This window comes from Poecilia formosa, unplaced genomic scaffold (genome assembly GCF_000485575.1).
Source record: "Poecilia formosa unplaced genomic scaffold, Poecilia_formosa-5.1.2 Scaffold734, whole genome shotgun sequence".
NCBI lineage: Eukaryota > Metazoa > Chordata > Actinopteri > Cyprinodontiformes > Poeciliidae > Poecilia > Poecilia formosa.
In genome coordinates, this window is record NW_006800673.1 from 77478 (window position 1) to 101541 (window position 24064).

Here is a 24064-nt window from a genome sequence, read left to right on the forward strand (position 1 = left end):
TAGATATATATATTTGAAAACAAAATATAAAAAATTTCTGAGACAAGGTTTTCAAATTTGTTCATTTGTGTCGAAAGTGCGTTCTATAACTAGTGAAATAAATGTGACGTGGCTTTAGGTTGCATCCCCGGAAGAAGGCAGATTTATTTGCGTATGCCGAGAGGAGCTGGAGTGTCACTTGCGATTAAAAAAAGAAACCTAATTTAAAGAATAAGGTAACGACTACAGTGGATACATTTCATTTTATATTGGTTATACTTGTTTGCACCTACGTTTCTTCATTCAATTAGTTGCACTAGTTAGCCTACAAGCTAAGCTAACATTAGCACTGAGATTTCTATCTTTAAATGATTCAAGCTAATTTGATCATTAAGAGATGTTCTATTTAAAATATTATTTAAATTAAGTTGCGTTTTAGGATGCAGATGTGTTTTTGGATGCAGCACGAACGCTTCACCAACTTAAAGCATGTCGTGCTACAAAATGTTAAGCTTCTAACAAATAGTCATATCTCTTGGTCGCTTGAATAGAACCGAAGTTAGCTAAAACGGTACCATCACAACAATGTAATTTATTATAAGAGATCACTATCGCTATCTATCGCTGCAAAACCATACCCATTTTTTTCTTTAAGCAATTTTAACACCTTTAACTGTTCACTTATGTAACAGCATGACATATGTACATGTGGTTAAATTAAACGATGGTTTTTAAATGAATGTAAATGCATTACAAAGTGAAGTAATGCAGCGATCAAACCTGCGCTAAATCCATGGCCTGAGCTGACTTGCCGTTTCTTTTCTCCAGGATGGTGACTGACGTCCAGCTGGCCATCTTTGCCAACATGCTTGGCGTGTCGTTATTCTTGCTGGTTGTGCTCTACCATTATGTTGCTGTGAATAACCCCAAGAAGCAGGAGTAGGTTTCACTACAATGACCCGGGAAGTGAGTGTATTTCTATTTAACTTTTTCTGGAGGACCTTTTTTTGGGGTGTAAGACACACTTTCAGCATGATGTCACCTGATTTAAGTGTTTTTTTTTCTTTAATTCCATAAAGTGCATGATTTGAGGGAAGAGTGCAATGAAATCTCTTAACACATTGTTTTTCTTCTCCTCAGGTGAGATAGTTGGAGTCCTAATCTTCCTCTGAAGAAGATGAAGTTCTGTTGCATGATGCTTTTTTATTTCTATTAAAAATGTCTGAATTCAATTAGTCATGATCCGTCTTTTTCCTTAAATATTCAGCTTTATTTCAAATAGTTAAAACACTAACCCTCATATGAACGAGGGCCACCAGAGGGGAAAATTAACAGAAATATCAGGGCTAAAATATGAAACCATGTTGAACTTTAACTTTCAAGTGATTTATTTGATTATACATGGAAAATAAAATTCTTTAAGTTAAAGCAGATAGAGCTACAATTTGGCAGCTATAACTGTGTCTAGGAACTTAGAGGACTATATGTTTAGAGATCCTTACATATACAGATGTTTAAGAGTGTAATCTTATCGAATTCAAAAAGCAAAATTAGTGTAGATTTATTACATGCTACAACACTTTCCTTTCACTCAACTTTCCATTAGTTTATGCATGCTGCACTGCATACAGCTAGCCAGATTCTGAAGCAATAGCCTGTTGTGGCTTTGCTGCAACATGATTGTTTTCAGGACAAAAAGAAAAAAACTGAAGTTTTCCACATTCTTCATGACTAACACTTTGTATTAAAATAATTTCTCTTGCTCTTATAATAAAATTTCCAAAGAAACTTCAACTTATTTCATTTGCGATAAGCTGCAATAAGGAACATGACATTCATGTGTATATGGAACACAACAGTGAGAAACTCTGGAGATGATATGTATATAAAAGTCACACGACCCAATGTTTATTAAAAGGACCATTGCTACAAAACAAGTTCACACGAGGGAAATATCATTTTACAAACACCACAACAAAACACACATTGCTCAATACAGTCCATTTCATAACAGTTGTCGATTTCATTCATGTTTTAAAGAATGATGCTTAAAAAGGTGCTGTTGTGCTCAGTTTTGAAAGAAAAAAAGAAATCAGCCATACAAGTTAAATAAACATGTAGCAATGCATAACTGTACAGGTCAGAGCATATTTAAACTTTGCTGGAAAGACAAAATAAGACAAAATATGAAATACAGTGATGGGATCTGAAGTGTTAAAGGGATCTTTCAAGTTTTTTTTTCTTGAGCAGCTTGAAAAAATCTGAAGGGGCATAATTTATGCCACAGATGCTGTTAAGAGTCAGGAGGAAAGGCACTTAATCCTCAGTTGCTCAGTGATTGTAATGCACACTTGTTAATGCTGCTCAGGTACTGGAAAAGGTCAACAAAACAGTTGTATTGCACGTTAAACACTCTAGAAAAAGACGCTCTCACTTCTTAGTCTAAATGCTAGTAACTTTTTTGAAACGGAAATGTAGGCTCACAGTTGGCAAAAAAATAAAAAATACTGTACTTTAATTGCAAGTTGGTGGAGTTTCTGGGCTTCTCCACACAGGGTCACTGTCTCACACGTTCATCACCTCTGGCGGCACAACCGGCCTCTCCTCAGCCTTTACAGGAAAAGACTTGTGAGGTTTTAAATGTATATGCCCTTTTCTTTTCAACTTTTATTTTAATTTTTTTACCTGAATCTTAATATGTAGCTTCTCACCTGTTCTCCAGTTTCAATCATCTCTGCTGTTGTCTCTGTGATAGCTTCTGTTTTGTAGTCTGGACTGTTGTCTCCGTTCTTCACCAGCAGCGTTGCAGAGGCCAGCTGGATGCCGCCGCCATCTTTCTTTGATAAACCTGTACGGCCAGAAAACTAATATTTTCATCTACCATTTGACTAAGGGATTAAAAACATCAATGCAAAATCTTGCAAAGTAACCATACCTATTAAAACTTTTCACCACATAATATATTTTAGAGTGATTTGTAGGGATTACATGAGGAAATTCATGAAAGTAAAAGGAAGAAAGGGCTTACAGGGGCAGTAGCCCAGGGCCACAAGTTTTGGGGGGCGGCCCCAAAAATATATTTTTATGTGTACTGTGCATGTTCACACTGAAGTTATGGGCTCATTTTGCATGTGGTGTTTTATTAAAATATTGTTGGATTATTAACTGAAAGTAACACTCAAAATAATCTTTTTGGGACCAACATGGAGCCACCTGCCACATGTTTAAACCAGCCATCCATCAATTCATACCTGCAAATATGTAGACCTACTTATTAGTGTTCTGTTCTGCAATTCAAATGAGTAACTTTTTTTTTGTTTTTGTTTTTTTTTAATATGCCACCAAAACTGGCTTAACCCTTAGGAGTCTTGGGTCTAAATGGCCGTTTTGGTATAATTTTGAATTTATCCTATATTTTCACCATAAAAAGTATTTACCTTGCCTTATTTGGCATCATTATTTTCAGCACAACCTCAAATTTATCATTTTACAGTGTTTGTTTCATTTTGACAAAATGCATTATCACAGTGGACCAAAAATCACAAAAAAAACAAAATCCGAGTAGAAAAAAATATTGATATTTTTAACTCCTAAGGGTTAATCAGAGGCCCTTAATCTTCTAAATCTGGCCCTGTTCACCAGCTTTGCACACCCAGAGACTGGAGTTGGGACTTTTTTTTTTTTTGCAAAATATCTCAAGCTCATTCAGACTAAACACTTTTGTAAGACACTTCCATCTTCAGGTTTTGAAATTTACCTTTAGGCAAATGGAAGCAATTTGGATCATTTAAAAAAAAACAAATTCAAAAAGTGGGTATACATGCCTGATATGGTCATATGTCGGTGCATCCCAGGAGGTTTGAACAGCTTAAACACTGTGAGGGAAGTGGACACCTCCTTGACTCCAGACATGGTGGGAGATGTATTAAGGAGTGGGAAAGTAACTTCAGCCGACACCGCTCGACGAATCGGGATGCGGCTTCCATGAGACTGAGGCTCACACCTATGCAGGCGAGAGAGAAATTACTAAAATAAAAAAAAATAAAAAAATAGCATATATAATTTTTTTTTAAAGATGACAAATCTCCACGTAACTTCTTCGTGGCTGAAAATCCCAATTTACAAAAAGGTTGGACTTACTTGCTGAATTTGATGGATGACAGGATGTGTTCAGGCACCACGGCTTTAAATTTCTGTGACAGATCGACACATTAAAATGTCATAAATCGAGTCTGGAACCTCACGCTGCAAGTAGACTTTTTTTTACAGTTCCTCCTCACTTTGAGGGTCTACATAAGCTAACCTCTCTACAGGTGTCTGCTGGGTGATGAGAGCCCGCAAAGCTTCGGCGGCCTCGGCCCGGCCGCCCGGCGCGTGTGTGCAGAGGGATTGTGGGCCAGCTACTTGAACTGGCTCCATAAAGCCTAAAATCTGAGGAGCTGACGCCTGTCAACAACAGGAAGGGACATGAATACATAGACATCTTCTGCACAACACTTAAAAAAAAACAAAAACATGTTCAATCTCTACAGCTATTAGCACTCTAACTCACAGCTAGCTTATTTTATTATTTTACAATAAAAGAGAGATCAGAGGACTCAACACATTTGCTTCGTAGGGAGACTTTTTTTTTTATTCCAGAAGTCAAACAGTGAGGCGGTAAAAGACAGCAGCACAGTCAAGAAAGATATTAACCAATCATTACAAGGACAAAGCACACATCTGTTTGGTGAAGGAGGTTAGCACCACATTGAGGAAAACGGCATGATTCTCACAGAGAGTATAAAGCATAAACATCTAAGTAACTAAGCTGCTTTCCTCGTTTCAAATAAAAAGGCGGGCGCACGTTAATGTTGAACCAAGTCAGACAAAGACATCAAAATTCACAGTGAGAGTAGAATAAGACTACAGTATGCTAATCCCGTTCGTTACTCGCCGCACCGAACGGCTCTCCCCACTTGGTTGAACACTAGAAAATGGCTACATGAAAATAATCAGCTTAGAGATTTGAAGGGAGCATTAAATGAGACTTTTGTTCGTTCCCCAAACACCAACTTGCTTCTAGTTGTTTGCTTCATTTGCTCTTCAAAAGCTGAAACTTTGCTTCAAGCCATTTACAGATAAGGATTAAAGTTGTTATAATATGTTACCATAATTTATACAGGTTCTGGATTCATTCATTGTAAAGATGTGTAAAAAGCTTTAACATAAATAATTCTTTTATTGCAGTAGTGTAACATTACAAAGAAAAGTGGAGAAAAATACAACTTTTAATTGTGGTAAATATATTCAAGTGAGGAAAAATATACCAAAATAAGAAACAACTGATTTGACAACAACAAAAAAAATCAAACCGCAGAATTGTTGGGATATTTATGTAACCAAACCAACATTTATATTTTACTTTTTTACATTGATTACAGATTGTAGCTACTCCTGTGTAGTAATTACTTTTTGTGTCTCTGGCTTATTTTTGGTTCAACAAGTCTCCATAGCAACTGCTGGGTATGGTAGAGATCCTGTAATCCTGTTTGTCTTCCGAAGCCCCTGAAAACCGTGTTAAGAGTGCATGGTATCGTGACTGTTTTAAATTAAATGTATATGAAAAAAAAAGTTATTTCTTAAAATGGGATTTTATTTCTCCTCCCGCTGAATAAATAAACCCAAATTAAAAGTCAGATTTTCCTAGAACCTTCATTGTAACATCGTGCGCTGCCCATCCTTTCATTTCACGTTAAGTTGTACCATGAAAACTCTGAAAAGAAGTTACCAGAAACATGAACAGAGCTTTACAAACAGTTTACAACAAAGCAAGGCACGCTAGAACTACAGTAGCTCACAGCACAGGGACCAGATGGCAGCTACAGCAAAGCCAGGTCAGAAACTACTTTGATCCAAATCAACCCATCGATGTTTCTGCTAATAAACCCTTCTAATATCACAGATACTCCACCTTGGCACCAACTAAAACACACACCACTTCTAGGTACTAGGAGGACGACACGTAAAACCAAAGTGCAGACGATCACTGTATTTATTCCACAACTGAATAAAGACGTTTATATATATATGTAAATATATATATTTTTGAAAATGGTCATCACTTATGGTGTTTCTAGCTGCTAAAAATATAGAAACATTATCCAGTGGCGGTGTATGGTGTCCTGTTTACACCAAAAAACATTGAAAAGGCTTGAATAAATAATGACCTATATATTTTATTTACAATACTGACATTTTATAGTAAATATGTGAAACTTGATTTTTTTTCCTCCTTTTTTTTAAATTACTGAATGTTGGCATCCCTTGCTTACTTTCAAGCAACTGTATGATTGCACCACTTATGAGGATTTCAGCCAGTGACGGTCTGGATGAGGATTTTGGCATTAGGCTACTCAGTGAACATCATGTCACGACCCGTTTGGGTCCGACACTGGAATGATACAGCTTTGAGATTAATAGAAAAACAAATAATTACTTAACTGCATACACTTATATATATATATATATATATAGCACATTTTTAAATCAAATTCAGATAAAACAGAGACTTGAGAGAATCCTAAAGTCTACTACAAACCAATTGCAAATGACTGTTAGGAGGCAGCCTGCACTTGTTTAACATATAAATAAGAACTAAAACACAACAGGAAAAGTTCAGTCTAACAGAAAAATAATAATAATGCTACAGGTGTAAGTGCAACATGGGAACATCTCTGTTCTCTGAGTGGTAATGAGGAACTCCCTTTAAAACCCAACAGAAAGTAAAGAAAATAGAAACTGATAGATTAGCTCTTAAAAATGTAAATTACATTAATTTCTTGTAGCTTATTACTTGTTAATAAAGTGAATATTATCATATTAGAATTTCAACATTTACATTTACTGACAAAGGGACAAAAAGAAAAAAGTTAAGCACCACGACAAGCACCCCAAAGGAATGGTCCAATTTGGACATAATTTGGTACCCATGGAGACCAGGTATGGGTTACGTCAAGAATTTAATTAGCAATGAAAGGTTTTAAGAAGTTACATCTTCAAAACGACATAAACTTCCCACCATACCATTCCTACTGTTCCAAATCCTTTTAATGCTATCCATCCTTACTACAAAGTATTTTAGAACACTGCGACAACAGTTACTCTTATTTAGGTAAAGTGCTGGTTTTAAATAGAACAATTGGTAAACTACGTGCAGGAAGCCCAGCTAACCATTCAGCTAACAGCTTGTCACACTCTTAAAAGACAAAAGGAAAAAAAAGATAAACTTTTCTACAATAAGCTAAAGCAACTTCAAGACTACGGTACTACTGAATTTAAATGTTTATGCAATCACCACTGTAGCCAACTACACTTGTCTGTAAGTTGCAACCTGTGGCTCATATTCAAGTACAGCTTATATCTGTGTACATTTTTTTTCTTTTCAAAGTTATATTCAGGTGCCCTCAATAGTCTGGAAATTACAGCACTGATGAGCATAATGTTAAAACAATGTCTGACTTAGAAACATGCTGACATGTCAAGTTGATATAAATCAATACAAAAACAACCGCATTTATGGAGAAATTTTTTAGATATTTATCCTTCAGAAATGGGAAAAAAGTTTTTTTTTTTTCTCAAGGTAATCATATATTTTACCTCCCGTAAACTGAACATGTGATCTTTGCAAAAGAAAGCACTGAAAACACCTCTCACTGTTTTGACCTTCATGTACTCTTGCATCTACCAGTAACGCTCTACACTTTGTGCCAGCTTTTGCTTCTTGAAAGTCAAAGCATCACTGATCTGCATGTGGTGCCAAAACACATCTAAACCAGACCGTTCCTTCAGGGTGTTTAACATTGTTTTTGTCAGTGAGTGTATATGCACTGTTGACATTCCAAAACTTCCACAATGGAATGCAGTCGGCACTGATGTGCCTACAAAACTAGCACCGTCGATGTTTTAGCACGCGGAAACACACACACACACAAAGTTTTTATACGGAACTCGACACCCTTGTTTTATGATTTGCCATTCACACACAGACACACGCTCAGTCTCACTGGGGGTAGGTCAGATTTAGTCCGAGTTCGGCCCCGTCGGGGAGCTGGTGGCAGACGGCAGGCTCTGGAGGAGCAGCGGGCTCAGCTTGGAGAGCAAGCCGGGTCGAGGCAAAGCCTGGAGGGAGGGGAGCAAGGTGGACAGGCAGGGGGGCTGAAGGGTGTACAGACCTGTTATATTGACCGGAGTGGGTAGAGGACAAGAACCTGCCGCACACACCGAGGAAGAGGAGGAGGACGACGACGAGGAAGGGGGCGAGCGAGGGTGGCGGGGGGGTTTGTGGCTGTTGCTGGGAGACCGGAGAACAGAACGACTGTGGGAGGGACGTCTCTTCTCCTGAGGCTTAGAGTCTGAAGAGAGAGAGAGAGGAAGATAGAGAGAGACACACGTACACCCGGCTCAGAAACATGCAGGGAACTGTGCTCACACACACACACACAGAGGTAAAATGATTTCCAAGTTTTCTACTTGAGGAAGGGTGAAGGGGGGCCATTGTGGTGATGGAAAAGAAAGAGGGGAGATGAAATCTGGATAATCACAAGAACAGGGTTTCTGTGGGTTTCATCAACTCAAATTTAAGGCCTTGTTAAGACAATTATGAGTCAAATTTACCACAACAAAAATTTACAAAAGAAAACTGCATATTCTGTCTTGTAGTAGTGCCAAGGTTTTTTTCACAAAATGGACGTAACATCGTATGGGTTGTCCGGCGTCATCCTGCCGAGTGGCGATAAATTCACACTTTCAAATAACAGACGCAAAAGAAGCTAGCTTGCTAGCTAAAAAGGGGCACATTAACAGCTAGTCAACAGTAGCCTCAACCGCCTAAAGTCAGAACAGAATGACAACGTCTGCGTAGAACTACGATGTTTGCTTTGAGAGAAAAAAACCATAAAGAAAAATAAACTACCTAGATTATACGATATTAAATAGTCCTGCCACAACAAAATTAAAGACTTGATTAATTTATTTAAGGCCAACTTAAATTTGTTTTAAAAAAAAAAAGTAAGACATTTTAAAGCCTTAATTTTAGATAAATGAATTTCAGATTTTTTTAAGGATGCATGGACACCCTGAATAAATATCTTCATTGTGATATTCAAAGATAAAGTTGCCGTTTTGTGTTCCAATTTGTTTGAATGTATGAAATAAAAGTATTTTGTGTAGGTCAGATCGGGGCTATGAACTTAAGAAAGGGACCCTTGAAAATAAGCATGTATGCTGATTTTAAATAAATCTGACTGTAAAGAGAAAAAAAGCAAAATAACTCTTTCTCCAAAGGGAAAAATTAAATATCCTTACCCGCTTACAGAAACCAAAACTACGGAATACAAATGCAACAATTTTTTTTCTAAAACATATTTTCTTTCTCTCAATAATCCTGGATGAAAAAAACAACATAATAACTGCAAAACCAAAAACAACATGAAGGAAAACATTTAAAATGACTCGTTGAATATTAATGTTGAGACTTAAAAATCCACCAAACACATCAACCAGAAATGAGCAGAAAACAAAGGGATGAACACGAGTCGGAGTTTATGAGGTAAAATCCCCTCCAGTGACACGGCGACATCAACTTACCTTTGACAGGTCCGAGTGACCTGTTGCCTCCACGTCCGCTGGCATGTGTGCTGTAGTGGTGTGTGTAAGGCCGGGGTGGCGGGGTGCAGCCAAAGGTGAAGCTCGGAGAGCTTTGGATTTTTGGAGAGGGAGTCTGGCTGCTGCTGCTCTGGCTGTTGTAGCGAACGCGGCCATTCGTGTTTTCTGATGTCGACCCAGACAGAAAGCTGCTGGAGATCGGGACAAACACACAAACCAGTTGGTCCAAACTGTTATCCGGAAGCAGCGACGATAAACAGTCTTATGAAGAGGACTCACTTGTTGAAACTTTTCGGGGGCGACACCTTGCTGCCGTTGTTTTGTACTTTTGGGGGAGCGTGGATTTGAGTGTTGAGGCCTTTAGTGTTGCGGACGTGCTTGAGGATCCAGGCTCGGAGGTTGGTGAGACAGGTGTGCTCGGACAGCACCAGGCGCGGCCACGGGTTGCACTCCGCCATGTCCAGGGCAGAGACGGCCACGGCACGGCCCACCTGGTGCACATCAGCAAGAGTTATGGAAAACCAAACAGCTATGAACAACAGCGCCTTGGAAAAGTTTACCAGGAGTACGTTCTATGTAAAAAATAAATAAATAAATAAATAAAAGGAGGCTTCTTTTCAATGGAATACGTTGAAGTTGAATTTATTAATACTTTTGCAATGTTTCTTTCTACCTGCTCAAATATCTCTGGAGTGTATTTGGGAGGAAACGATGAGGGTGGAGGCGGGGTCGCCCGGCCGTTGTCGTGGCAGGCGGGTGGCATGGAGTTCATGGTTTTTCCTGTGTTATAGTTGCACTCCAAAGTATAACTGATGGGCACCAAAAAGAGAGCGAAGTGATTAACACCATGTCTGTTAAAAGAAATACATCAGCAGCTTTCTGCTGGTTGATTTCAGCAAGACTTCCATAAAGCTAATTATCACCACTCGACTAAAGTAACGGTGAACATAAAAGTGTTGCACTGATACATTTGAGGAAGAGTAACCTGTGAAGCACTCCTATCGCCTTGTGGACGGCCACACGACCGCTGCCTTCTTTAGACTGACCGTCCCGCTTGTCCCGCGCGTACATATTTTTTTCAGAGAAGTTACAGCCCAAGAAATCAAAGTGGGCCGAGTTGATGGCGATCAGTCTGGGATACAGCATGTTCTCCACCTGGAGAGAAAGAATCAATGAAGGGGAAATAAAGCACAGGCTTATTTGACACAAAATATTCCTTTTTTTTTTTTTTGACAAAAATAATACAAATGGACAATGATCCTCCTACCTGCTGGTTCTCGTCAGGCAGGTTATTTCCATACATGAAGCATCCCCGTTTGGAGGCGTGGCCGTGTAAGTCCACGTAATAGGCCACGCCTCCCTCCTGCGGCGGCACAGACTCGCTTTGCTCCACCTCCGGATCGGCTCGGTCCCCGGTTCCGGACACCACCTTCTCCACAGACTCGGCGGAGCAGTTCTGGTCCCCTTTCCCCAACTCTGTAGGGTTCCAGCTGTTCTCCTCCGTCACCATGGGAACCTCGGCCGGAGGGGGAGAGCTCCCACCTTTCTCCGCATTCCGCTGGTTCAAGCTGATCTCCAGCGGCGTCAGGGGAGGGGACTGGTGCTGGTTTGTCGGCTTGTTGTTCAGAGGGGTGGGCTGGGTCTGGAGCGTGCCTATGCTGTGTGTGGTTGGTTGTGTGTCTGGTTAGTTGGTTGGGTGTCTGGTTGGTTGGTTAGTTGTGTGGCTGGTTGGGTGCTGGTTTGTCGGCTTGTTGTTCAGAGGGGTGGGCTGGGTCTGGAGCGTGCCTATGCTGTGTGTGGTTGGTTGTGTGGTGTGTAAGCGATTGTGTGTGTGGTGGTACAGCAGTAAAGCTTTAGCTGCATAGATGGAAGGGTGGAGTTCAGGGTTGGGGTTCAGGTACTGTCTGTTTAGGTTCACTCCTCTGGAGTCAGTTCTGTGGAGGTCAGGGGGAGAGAAAACGGCAAAACAAAAAAACATTAGTGCCGGTGTGTGGTTGTGAATACTTTGCAAGGCACTAATGTTTTTTTGTTTTGCCGTTAGGGTAGGGTTAGGGGTTAGGGTTACCCTAACCCTAACCCTATCCTTACTAAACACTGCAGAGACACAAAATCTTATTAGGTGTTTTTGCTCCAGTTTCTAGTTAAAATATCTTAGCACACTTGAAATAAAGCAAAACTGACGTACACATAAATTTGCAGAACGACATAAGAGCTTGTTTTAAGTCAGTAGTTCCTTAATATCAATGGAAAAGTACTAGTTCCACTGGCAGAAAGTTATAGGTGGGATAATTTGCCAGTGAAACTAGTACTTTTCATCAAAATTAAGGAACTACTGACTAAAAATAAGCCCCAAGATCATGTTGAAAAGGTACTTGTAAGTTAATTTTATCTAATTTCAAGATATTTGCACTAGAAAGCAGACCACATATTCTTGGTAAGATTCTGTGTTTTTGCAGTGAAGAAAATGGTGGTTCTAGAACGTATTAATTCAGATCAAACTAATCATAGAAGAATGTCAAACTTTTTGTAAAAACCCTTGCAAAATAAAGCACTAGTTTGTGTTGGTCTATCACAAAAAAACCCCATTGAGGTTTGTGGTTGTAATGTGGCAAAATGTGAAGAAGTTCCCGGGACACAGATGCATTTGACAAATCATCACCTATAGTGTCCTCGGACCACACCGTCAGGGTTCAGCATGGGAATGAGCTTGAACACGAACATGCTGCGCAGCGTGTGCGCACGCGGGTCGTCTCGCCGCAAAATGAAGTTGAGGAAACCGTTGAACACGAACGAAGATGGCGTTTCTCCGGGGTGCACGCGGCTGCTGAGGAAAAACACCTGCAGGAGCAAACCACCAGGCCGGGATGAGCTCCGCTCCTGTTGCAAGAACACACCAGACCAGAGCTGTGGCGCTCTTATCAAAGCTGAAAATATTACCCTCTTGTCCGGGAAGCGATGCGGTCGCGGGGTGTTGGTGTCAGGAAACAGCTTGGGTAGACGGGTTTCTCTCTCATCCCACATGCCGGCGCAGTTGGTCACAGTGAGGAGGTCCACCCTGTTGCCGTCTAGAGAGTTGCACAGCAATTCCCTGTGATAGTATATAGTGCCCGGTGCGCTGAAAACAAGACAGAAGAACAAAAGAAATTGGTGTCAAACTTTTTTTGGAGCAAAAATGTTAGTTAGTGCTGTTATAATTTTTAAGATATTACAAAAAAAAAAAACTTGCTGATGTCACCAGAGATCAAGCTATCCTCCACCCCCCATATTAACAAAAACAAAATAAGGGCTGCAACTAATGATTATTCTAGTAAACAATTAATTTAATCTATTGATTATTATTGAAAATTGGCACGAAATTGGCACACTGGCAATATCTTGAATTTTTATCTTAAAATGACATTTTTTGGAGTTTGTATATTCCAATTAATGATTAATTGATTACTAAATTAGTTGACGATTATTTCAATAATTCTATTCATTGTGATTCATCTGACTAATCGTTTCAGCCCTAAACAAAATCGATATTAAATCATTTTGCTCCGTTTGTGCAGCTAAAATTTTTGAAGCTCAAGTTAGCTGTTTTGGCAACAGTTAACTTGAGCTTGGTGACCTTTGATGACCTCTGGAAACATTTATTAATATCTTTAAAATAATAGCATCACAAACAAAATTTTTTTTTCTTTGATTCAAAGAAGGCAGAGGTGAGAAGGGGTAGTCGTGGCTTCAGGTGTTCCCTGTTCATCTTCACCTGCTCGGACTGAGCTGAGCAGCGTTGGGGTAGCTCTCGTCCAGCTGCTGCAGCATCTCCTGGCACTCGCTGTACGAGAACGGGTAGCAGAAGGAGAAGTAGGTGGTTGTTCCTCGCACATCCAGCAGCCGGTGAGTGAAAGACAGAATGAACTGGTTGTTTACAGTCTGCGAGGGAGAGAAAGAGAGAGACAGAGAGGCGTATTTTTAGCAGGATAATAATAGGCCGACTGCCTCTTTCCTAGATTGTCACACCGACAGCCTCAGAGAAGGACGCGGCGGGTGCCCTCATACCTCCACTGTGGGTCTGTCCCGGATTCTCTCCCAGCGGTTCTTGACCGGTGGGGTGCGAACGAAGGGAGCCATGCCCTGGCTGTAAAGCTTCCGCTGATTGTTCATGTTCATCACGTTGATCTTCAGCAGTCTCCCGGGCACGGCACCGCGCACGCTGAAGTAAAACCACGATCTGGAAACGTCATAAACGTCAAGACAGCAAGTCGCCACACGACAACGACGACGCATTTTTATTGACGATAGCTCACCTGTTTCCATTCTCATACTCTGTGCCAGCACAGTCTGGCTGGGTCCACACGTTGAACTCATAGTCGGGGGTGAGGTGCAGCCCTGAGGGGGAACTTCCAACTTGGGCTCCATCAGACACAGGGCTTGAGTTGCCCTTCTCTACTTTCTCCACTCGGGCCAGGTTCCCAGAGTCAAACTTGGAGCTAAACACGATGTTCCCAAAGCGGACCTCCATGCCTATGAAGACAGTTCTCTTTCTGCACTCAGGCTGATTATTAAGTGCCAGTCAAATATCTGACACCGATAACCTATAAAAAAAAAAAAATAAATAAATAAAATAAATAAAAAACTGGGTGCAAAACATGCCACGTTTCCTAGATTTCACAACAATTCAACTTTAGATTCTTAACAGTATTTCTGAGACTGAATGCTCCTCCTGTTAATTATTGGCATGAATGTTACAAATGTGGTTGATTATGCTATTAAAAAAAAAAAAAAAAATCTGCTATTGGGCATTGGTTTCAGTTCAAACATTCTCAAACTCCAATCGTTAAGTGCGTTTCATAAGAGAAGTGGAAATTACACTACACGCTAAAATATTCAACAGAATATAGTAAAGCACTCCAGTCAGTCGGCACGTAACAGCGCCGCTCCGCGGCCGCTCAGAGAACTACAGCAGTGTCTAGAACAAACTGGGTGCAGCCTATTCTTTAAAGACGCGCACAAAACGTTTGCTTTCTCTTCAGCAATGGTTGCTTTGTTTTCAACTCTAACAACCCGAATGCAACTGTGTACATGACGATACAGTCACGGACGGCCTTGTTAGGTTTAGGATTAACAACATTAACAGCTGACTGACCCAGCAGAGAGTAAAGGGGGCGTCAAGCAACAGCTTTTAAAACACAAACGACGTGCCGTCCACGTTATCTAAACAACTGTGTGAGCTTGCAACACAATAACGTTCCGAGCAGCAGTCGCCGTTAATGATATATTTCAGCTAGCAGGATTTCTCGAAGCTACCGAGGCTAACCTAGCAACCAAACTAGCAGCGACTGCTCGGGAAACATGCACCAATTTCGCATAAATTGTTCCTTTCTGACCGCGCATTTTCACCACAATTATTCTCCAACGGATTCCATATGTGAATAAACAACGTGTTAGTCTCACCAGGCTATTTTCGGTCGATGTCCATTTTTGTTGTCACCGTCCGTTCTAACCCTCAATACATCATTATCTGTGCTGCGTTCAGGTTTCTCCGGAGAAACTACAGCCTGCCTCGAATTTTCTGTATCGCTGGAGGCTGGAGACCTGATTGCCTAAAACGCTGCGTCTCTCCAAAATAAAAAACAAACAAAAAACAAACAAACAAAAAACCCTAATAAAATGCAGACATTGGAAAAATAAACACGCAATCGATATAAACGATTAATAAACCCGTAAATAAATTAAACGAGCGGACTCAAAAGTTTCAGTTCCCTTTAACTGAGGGTTAAAAATAAAGGATCTTTTTGTGATTTAGGTGCCATGTGATTTATCTTATATTGTGTGCTTAAGCTCGTAAACAAACACACTTGTTTCATTCAAGCCCAATAAGAGAATAACGTACAATAATAGTAAAAACAAATAAACACTGTAATCTGACATTTTTACTAGTTACCTGCTGGACTCAGTTTTCAAATTTGAAAAGTACTTATAAGGTATCAGAATAATTTGATTTTATCATTATTTAGTTTCGCTGATTAGTCGATTAAAAAAACATTTAAAGAATGATCTTATGATGGTGTGTTTTATATTTAAAGGTAAATTAACAGAAACACTGCCACCTAGTGCCCACAATTAGCCAATGCGTCTTCATCCACCTTTATACTAAATCAGGGGTCTTCACAAATCCCAAAATCACACAGAAGAAAATGTATATATCCTATTTTTGCTAAAGTGTTTTAATTTTAAAAACAAGAAAAAAACACAGAAATAAAATAATAGCTTTTTTTAATGACAACACTTCACCTAGAATAGATATTTATCAAACATTACATCCGTTTAGTTAATCCATGAACTTTCTGAACTGCTGACAAGTTTTTTGCTCCTCTATTAAGGTTATTAAGAAGTCTAGTGGCAAGCAGGCGATGTTAGCGGTTAGAAAAGGTTAAATAGAAACATGTTAGTCAAGTCAAGATTTATTTATATAGCACATCTATAACAACCTCTGCTGACCATAGTGCTTCTCAACAATCACAACACAGGTAGATCAATAATAAAAGAAAAAATAAAATTAAGTTTGATAAAAATAATAAGTCAATTATGGAATTGTCAGAAAATACCAAAAGCTAATAATATGAATGAAAACCAATACATGCCTATTTCTATTATCTACTTTTCTGATCACCTGCACCATCCAGTAAGAAAAATGTGCTACAGTTCCTCTGATCTGCTTCATAACTCATAATAACACCCTTGTAAACTGGTTTTATTAGAGACTAAGAGAGGAAAATGATCCTTGATGCAACTCTAAATCTTTATCTGTTTGGTAAAGGATCTGTTGCTGCATGTGACTTCCATTTCATGCAAATCACATATTTGATTTACCTTGGCTTACTGCTTGTTGTTGGGATGTAAAACAGTCTTTCAGAACTTTTTCTAGGATTTGGTAATTTATTCAGCACTCAGGCTTGCAGCAATTCAAAAGGAGATTGTCTTTTGTTTGCAGCTGTAATGAATTTAGATTTGTACCCATTTTTGTTTAATTCTGGATGTAAATGAACGTGACCATAGATGTTCAATTTGACATCAGTTTGCTCAGGTAATGTAAGTAAGAAGTCTGTCAGTTCTTGTCTGGATTCTTGTAGGATCGACTCAGACTGTTTCTTTGTTGCATATTAAATATATTTTTTTATTAATTTGCAGACACAAATATGGAATATGGTTTCATTTCTGTTCTGAAGTGTGTTGTTAAAGGTTTGGCTAATATTTCAGCTTCCCTCTAAAGTCTTCAGATTTAATCCGGTCGTATTGTTTTGTGTTTTAGAAAATCACTTTATACTTTCTTCTGATCTCTGTTTACTTCTTTGGTTGATTTAAGATATAAATCAACCAACTCAAGCTGAATTTTCTTTGATCTGCACTTGTTGGTGATCAATGGCTGAATAACTGAAAAATCTATATATATTCAATTATTCATTAAATACATCAAAACTAAAACTTCCCACCATTTTCAGCTGATTTATCCATCAACCATCACTGTGCATTTATTCAACTTTCTTACTTAAATACAAATCAAATAATGGTTTGAAGTTGAGATAATTCTTAAAAAAAAATTCATTAGAGAAAAAATACTTTTAGTGAACAGAAGTTATTTCCTGTGTTTTTTTTCCTCTCTCACATTTGCAGGTGTTACATTATGCTGGAGGCCTCTTGGGCTGATGAGAAGAAGCAGCTTGAAATATGAGTAATAACCACTTTCAAGAGTTTAATTAGCGTATTATTAGACAGCTTAATAAATTATTTCCTAAACTAATACTCCTTTTGGAGTATTAGTTTAGGAATACTCCTAAACTACTCCTTTTGGACTAATTCTCTTCGGTTTAATATGTGATTTTCACCCACCGCACTGAGTTCACCTTTCTGAAAAAGGGAGTTTTAATTACTTTGCCAGGAATACAGTCCCATGGGGTCAAAGGTCAATTATGCCCATCTTCGTGGCTGTAATTCATCAGGTTACCTACAATATTTGGCATGTGACCCTGCCTGCTTCAGAAATAAACACAAGAACAATGTGGGTGATGGGTAATTTCTTCAAATATGCTTTTCTAAAAGCATATTTGAAGAAATTACTAATTGTCACTATGTCTTGTAGTGTTTTTTTAAATCAATTTAATAACTAAATTCAGAAATTCAATTTCTGCTCTATGTTTGTAATTTTTGTCTTTTACATCATGGTTGAAACCAATTCTTTGTATGAATAGGACATACGACCATTTATGTCCAGTGCATGAAAACAACAAGACAAAAAACTAACTCAAACACGTTGAGGTTTGCCATTACATTAAGAATTCTGATGTCATGTTGATGATGCTCTACTTTGGGGGATTTCATAAATGTTCTTGCACATCTGAAGAAGATCTAATGTTACCATGTGCAAGAAATGACTAAAATGGAAACCTCCCTCTTGTAAATTTATTTGAAGATACTTTGAGCTTCTTTTAGCTTATTTCTTATTGTCTTCCTCTTTTCTTTTATTTATGTGAAAGACTGACTGTAGAAGCCAGAGAGATTAGCTCCTTGTCCTAAATTACCAGAATTTAGGACAGAATTATTCTATAATAGAATAACTCTATTCTATTGTAGAATAATAGAATATTCTCTTCTATTATTTAGAAGAGAATAAAAGCTACTTTCAGTAGTCGTGAAGCTCTGTTTCTTAACACTCTGGTTTAATTTTTTGCAATCTGTACTTAGTACAGGCTTCAAACTGTTTTCTGGACATTTTGGAAAGAAGTTTCATACAGGTTTTTTCATTTTGATTAGCGTAATCTCTACATGTTTTCCCCCTTCAGTTACTACAGGAATCTGCGTCTGATTCCTAGTTTTCTCCCTCCATAAGGTCTTCACAGCAGAATCTCTTTCCTAATCCGGAGATCACGTAATAAACTCAACGTTGGTAATGACCCAGCCTCTCGAAAATCGTCCACAGGCGTCCAGCTAGGTCAAAAGACTTGATGATCCTGAGCGGGGGGTTGTGGGGGTTGGTCATTGGGAAAGGTTTCCAGTCCATCGCAGAACTGAAAGACCTTGCTGTCCCCTTCTGAAGGCTTCAACTACTAAACAGAAATGTACTGGCTGTCGCTAACATTCCTTAAGAGTCCTTAGTCCTTGTGACTTCAGGTATGCTGAAACTTCTTGAACTGTATTAACTTCCTTTAAACGTTTAATGTTTACCTGAAAGGTCTCACCTTCAGTCTAACTAATCGATGTTCCTTGAATCCTGAGCGAACCCACTCCTCTTCTGAGATGTACCTTATTCCCCTTAGATCACAAACAGAAATTTTTCTGTTCCTCTGCAGGAAGGTATTCTCCCACCTTGTTTTGTCTTCCTCACAGACAACACACATGACATTCCCTGAAGGTTTGTGGCTTCATTGGGACAAATATGATATTTCCACCACAAGAGGGCAATGAAGCCTTTCTGCTCAGTCATACTGGTATTTGGTCCAAACACACATTGTTCAAGGACTTGTCACTTTGGTGACAGTGAGAAACTGGTGTGGTTTAGAGGTGCTGGAGAACCTTTATGTTCATGGATCCTTTTTACAAATACATTCTGGTCTTGGAAGTAGGAAAAATGGGTTGATTTAAATTGATTCTAACAATTTTTATCTGCTGTTAAATGTTAACGCTAAATGATGACATAATCTTAGTATTTTTCACTGCTTTTTTTTGCTTTTTATAACTGATATGTTATAATTATTAATGTTTTTAGTTTTGTTTTTGTGCAGCACATTGTGATCTGTCTTCAAAAGCGCAGTATAAATAAAATTTCTTTAAAGAATAAGCGCATCATTGTTCTTTGATTTTCCTGGAAGCATGTTGATGATGCTAATTGTTTGCTGAACTCTTTGAGCCTTTTTGCTGTATGCAGTTTTTTTTCATGAGCTTTTTTCTCTAGCTTTCTGAAATTAATTCCAGCCTGAACTCAAATACCACTGGGATCCCCACACTTTTAAAACAACAGTTGGAATTTCATTAATAAAAACTATTTTTGTCATTATTTTTTGGGGTTGAAGCTATGTAAATTTAACAACCAAAATAAACAAACTCACTAGCAAAATACTTGCTAATTATTAAGATCATGTACCGTCTCATGTTTGTCCTCTCAGGTTAAAAAGAAGCAAAAAAAGAAAAAAGAAAAAAAGAAAATCAAGTTGTGATTAAGGCACTACAAAAGTAATAAAATGTTGATGTTTATTTTTTTAAGGTGACTTGTTTCTGACAATCACCGCTGAAATGTGCCATTCATTGGGGTTAAGAGGCTAAACTAGTAAGGAAGATTTACCTTAGCGTTAGCGCTGTTGCTAAGCTAGCTAAAGCTTGATACAAATTTAAATCCTTGCTCCAAAATGACACACTGGTTTATTATCACACAACCTTTGTAAAAATTTCAGCCTTCCTGTTTTCTGAACAAGAGAGATTAGCTAACATTTGATTGAAACAACATGAGTAATTCTTATCAAAATAAGACAAAGTAAAGTGGCTAACGTTGGTATAATTTAACCACTAGTGACTTTTGCCCTTACACACTATTATGTTTAAATAATTTATTCTAATGATTAATAATTAATATACTCAAAAATGAATTTTTAAAGGGTATTAGTAACACCCTAGAAAGATAGCATAACAGAATTAATGGGTCTGGATTAAGATTAGCCGCGTCATGGATTCTGCCACATTTAATCATAAGCAACAAGTTTTGATCATTTACAAAAATAAGCATCAAATTTCATGCATATGATTTGATTGCGTATTGATTCTGCCCTCATTGTAGGATTCTCCTGAATGTTTTTCTGTACTGTGTCATTTAATGTATTGTAGTTCAATTATTATTTACAGCTACATTTTTTTACACTCAAATTGTTGCAATTTACATTTAAATGATGGGCAACATTAAAGCATTTATTCCCTGATTTGTCATCTTCAACTGTAATCATTCTAAAAAAAATAAAAAAAATACAAAAACAGTTTTGCTGTTTGGATAACCAAACCAAGCTGGCTATTGTTCTCTTTATTGTGCCTTATGAATGCGCAATATGTTTCATTAGGAGGAGATTTGTGCCAGACGAGACTCCCTGATACCCCGCCATAGGGAGCAGCCTCATAACATGGCCTAGTTAAAGGGTTCCTGTTGTTTGCATCCCAAGTTGGTCAAAATTTCCCAAGATGAGGCTTGTAAGCGTGTGTATGTTGTTGCTAAGGAACTGTTCCTCCTGCATCCCCCAGTAGGGGGGTTTCTTTATGAATATCATTACATAGCCCCATTCAGAGGAGACGAGACACCTTTATCCCTAGCAGAACATGTATATCAGTGTTTTCACTCCTAGTTTTAGGGGCAGAGTCTGAGCATTCGCTGACAAATTCAGCTGCAATCCAAAGAAACAGCTCAGAGATGTCTCAGTGCTTAGTGAGACTTTCTTAAAAGTTTTAGTTTTGATCTAAACGCTACTGATTCCAGATCATAACCAGCTGATGTCTTACAGTACAGGCTCACTCATATTTGCCTCCGATTAATCATGGAAGACATTAGGACTTCATCCAGAGGTGTATCCACAGGAGGGCCAGTCTGGGCCATGGGGCACCCCTAAAGTTGTGGCCCCTCTTCCTCCTGGCGTGTGTTCTCTGTGTGGGGCGGGGGCTCCGGGCGTGGCCTCCTGTCGTCCTGCTGGGCCTCCATCTGCTGTGGAGGTGCTTAGGTCCTCCGATTGATGGCAAGACAATGAGTTTATGACACGTGTAGCGGTGAGTGACAGAGGGTCCCATCCCAGCCGGGCCTCCATGACGACTACGACGACTAACCTCCCATTTGTAGTCGGCTCTGTGCCAGGGCTAATGGGAGGAATGATCCTCCTGCAGTCGAATGGGACTTGTAGTTTACAGCTGGCTGGTAATTTAGGACAAGGAGTTAATCTCTCTGGCTTCTGTCCTGAGAGTCATTGTGAAGGAAGCAGTACATAGAGCAGCCTTTCAGTGTTCTGCTCAGATTGAAAACAATGATGAGCAGTGAAACCCACCATCAGTGTAAACCAGCGCTAATAGTTGCTCCGCTGCCGGAGAGTCTATTGTTCCCCTTTTCAGGGATGAATCATGAAGCCTTGTAAGCCGGTTTCTGAAGCATCCCAGTTGACCCAGCAGGACTGCCTTCACACACCTGTCAACACGCTGTTTCCCTCCACTTTGGTGGGCCCGGGTTAAAAAGAAATCGCTTCCTTCATCTCCTGCTTCTCTTCTCCTTGCTGAAAACAGGGATGATAAAAGCTGGAGTTTCACATCTGAGCGACTGCAACAATGCTGCCGCACCTTCAAAGGGGAAGATGGCACATTGAGAGATGACAGGCTGTTGATGTGAAAGTGTTGTCTTCTTCCTGGGTGAGATCAGAGGAGGCCCGGCAGACGCTCAGCAGTCTGATCTGACCAGTGTGGCGGGAGAGAATCGTAATTCCCTTTCACCACACGTGTGTGTCTATCAGTTTGTCCTTGCTGAGATTTATCACAATGCAAGTGCAAAAGAGTCAAGCTGTTTTCCTCAAAAGCGAATGTAATGCTAAACGAACTCTTAGAATTTAACTAATCTGGTGTAACAGTTTGCATGTGTTAGCATGGATGTTACTTCTATTTATTTCTGAGTAGAAATTGTGTAACAACTGATATACAACAGCAGTAGCTCAGCTGATTTCTCCCTCCTGAAAGGTGGAGGGGGACATCTGGCTAGACCAGATGTAGTTTCTATAAAAAGTAATAAATAAAAGCAAACTAATTAATAAATCCACTTTGCTCTATTAATTTATCCCAGTTTATATGGCTACATGTTAAAAAAAGAGCTGCTTTAGGATGAAGAAAGAAAGCATTAGGTAAAAAAAAAAAAATGCACTTTTGAAACCAGATTAAACAATGTGGCATGTAAATTGTTTCCATGACAACCTGATACAGAAGTTCAGCTCTGCTTGCTAACAACCTTGGCATTAGCGCAGTGAGTTGCTAAGCTAGCTAATGCTGCAACCTAAATTCTTGTTCCCACACTTTCTCAACCACAACCCTTATGACACTTCATAACCTTTACTAAGTTTTATATTGATTGAAAATATGAATAATTTTAACATATCAGCCACACTGTTCTCTGCACACAAGTGACATGAGCTAAACGTTTTCAAAATGTTTCAGTGGGTAGCTAATGTTGATAGAATTTAACTACTGAACATTACATTTATAACGTAACTTGCTTGATCAAAATGGAAGTAATAGGAATAACCTAATGCCGAATACCTTTTAAAATTAGTGTTTTATCTTTGCATAGAGGATTTCAGAGGAAGAATATTTAGCTCCTTCTTTCAGAAATCCAACACTGATGAATATAATGCTTAGAGCCTTGACTGGGTTAATAATTTTATATTTCAGAAGCCAAAATCTAACAGTGATTTACATATTTGCTACTTCCACAGTAACAGCTTATTCAGGGAGACAAAAACGCGTTTGGATCCAGCATCTTCAGCCTTTTTCTCTGACGAGCTTTTGGCAACGTTCTCTGTCCCCTTTATGTTCATTGCTTACTGTTTGTAAGTAAAAAGTCAGAACAATTCATCCATCCATTTTCTTACACCCTTGTCCCAAGTGGGGTCAGGAGGGGTGCTGGTGCCTATCTCCAGCTAACGTTTCGGGTGAGAGGCGGGGTCACCCTGGACAGGTCGCCAGTCCATCGCAGCCGTAGCATTTCAAATTACCATAATTCACTGTCTATGTCTTTTATTTCCTCTTTAAAAAAAAAAAAAAAATAACATCTTGATTTTTTTCTGTTAGTGTGCAAAATTTTATACATGGAAACGTGACCAAGTTGTAGAAGTTTATGTTAGACGATGTCTCTGGGCAAAACTGAACAATAGATTTCCAGTTTCCAAAATAAAAATGCTCTCCATTTTCAAGACAAGGATATCTATGATTTTGTATGCATAATTCTGTCTTGGTTTTTATTCGCAAACATTTTTTCTTATATAAATGTACATGAAATACATTCAGACTCTATTTTAAAAGATATCTGCAAAAAATTATTCTACCAAGTTAACATGATGGCAGCCAGTAACAGGTGTTCGAACTAATTTCTAAATCAACCACAGCCCATCAGCTTAGCAAATAACAAAAGCTTATAGCGGTAAAGCTAAGCCAGAAAAAGATTAAAAAATGAAAATTCTTTGAGAAATGAGCACACTAATTAACTGCAGGTGTGTCTCATATAGCACAAATGATGTAACACTGATGATTTTGGACAGAAATGACCAAATACTCAAACTGAGATTACATCTACTGGCTAAAGGTCGACATTTTATATGATGTGCCATGGTTTCTGTTGTCTTAAAATCACATTTCTGATCCTGTCGTACAATACAAACAAAATTAAAGGAGGAAGACATGTGAA

The 24064-nt window shown here is 38.9% G+C and overlaps 2 protein-coding genes across 4 annotated transcripts; one reads left to right on the plus strand and one right to left on the minus strand.

Moving 5' to 3' along the window:
- The first annotated feature begins 104 nt into the window (after nucleotides 1–104).
- Nucleotides 105–1211, plus strand: ost4 (oligosaccharyltransferase complex subunit 4 (non-catalytic)). Its single transcript, XM_007542846.2, has 3 exons — nucleotides 105–215; nucleotides 808–945; nucleotides 1120–1211. The coding sequence occupies exon 2, from the start codon at nucleotides 809–811 to the stop codon at nucleotides 920–922; it is 114 nt and encodes a 37-aa protein (XP_007542908.1). The 5' UTR covers nucleotides 105–215; nucleotide 808; the 3' UTR covers nucleotides 923–945; nucleotides 1120–1211.
- Nucleotides 1212–1859: 648 nt separating this feature from the next.
- Nucleotides 1860–15168, minus strand: agbl5 (AGBL carboxypeptidase 5). 3 transcript variants are annotated; one of them, XM_016666520.1, is made up of 18 exons: nucleotides 15061–15168; nucleotides 13914–14201; nucleotides 13666–13837; nucleotides 13373–13539; nucleotides 12562–12739; nucleotides 12284–12462; nucleotides 11410–11558; nucleotides 10892–11277; nucleotides 10610–10779; nucleotides 10298–10433; nucleotides 9904–10115; nucleotides 9607–9812; nucleotides 8193–8372; nucleotides 4283–4425; nucleotides 4120–4172; nucleotides 3804–3982; nucleotides 2691–2827; nucleotides 1860–2589 (listed from the first exon to the last, which is right to left on the minus strand). In XM_016666520.1, exons 2-18 carry the CDS (start codon nucleotides 14126–14128, stop codon nucleotides 2545–2547), a joined length of 2907 nt encoding a protein of 968 aa, XP_016522006.1. In that variant the 5' UTR covers nucleotides 14129–14201; nucleotides 15061–15168; the 3' UTR covers nucleotides 1860–2544. The 3 variants fall into 3 exon arrangements, with proteins under 3 accessions (XP_016522006.1, XP_016522005.1, XP_016522004.1); XM_016666519.1 differs by having other exon boundaries at nucleotides 9607–9815; nucleotides 15061–15167; XM_016666518.1 differs by having other exon boundaries at nucleotides 9607–9815; nucleotides 10892–11230; nucleotides 11363–11558; nucleotides 15061–15167.
- Nucleotides 15169–24064: the final 8896 nt, after the last annotated feature.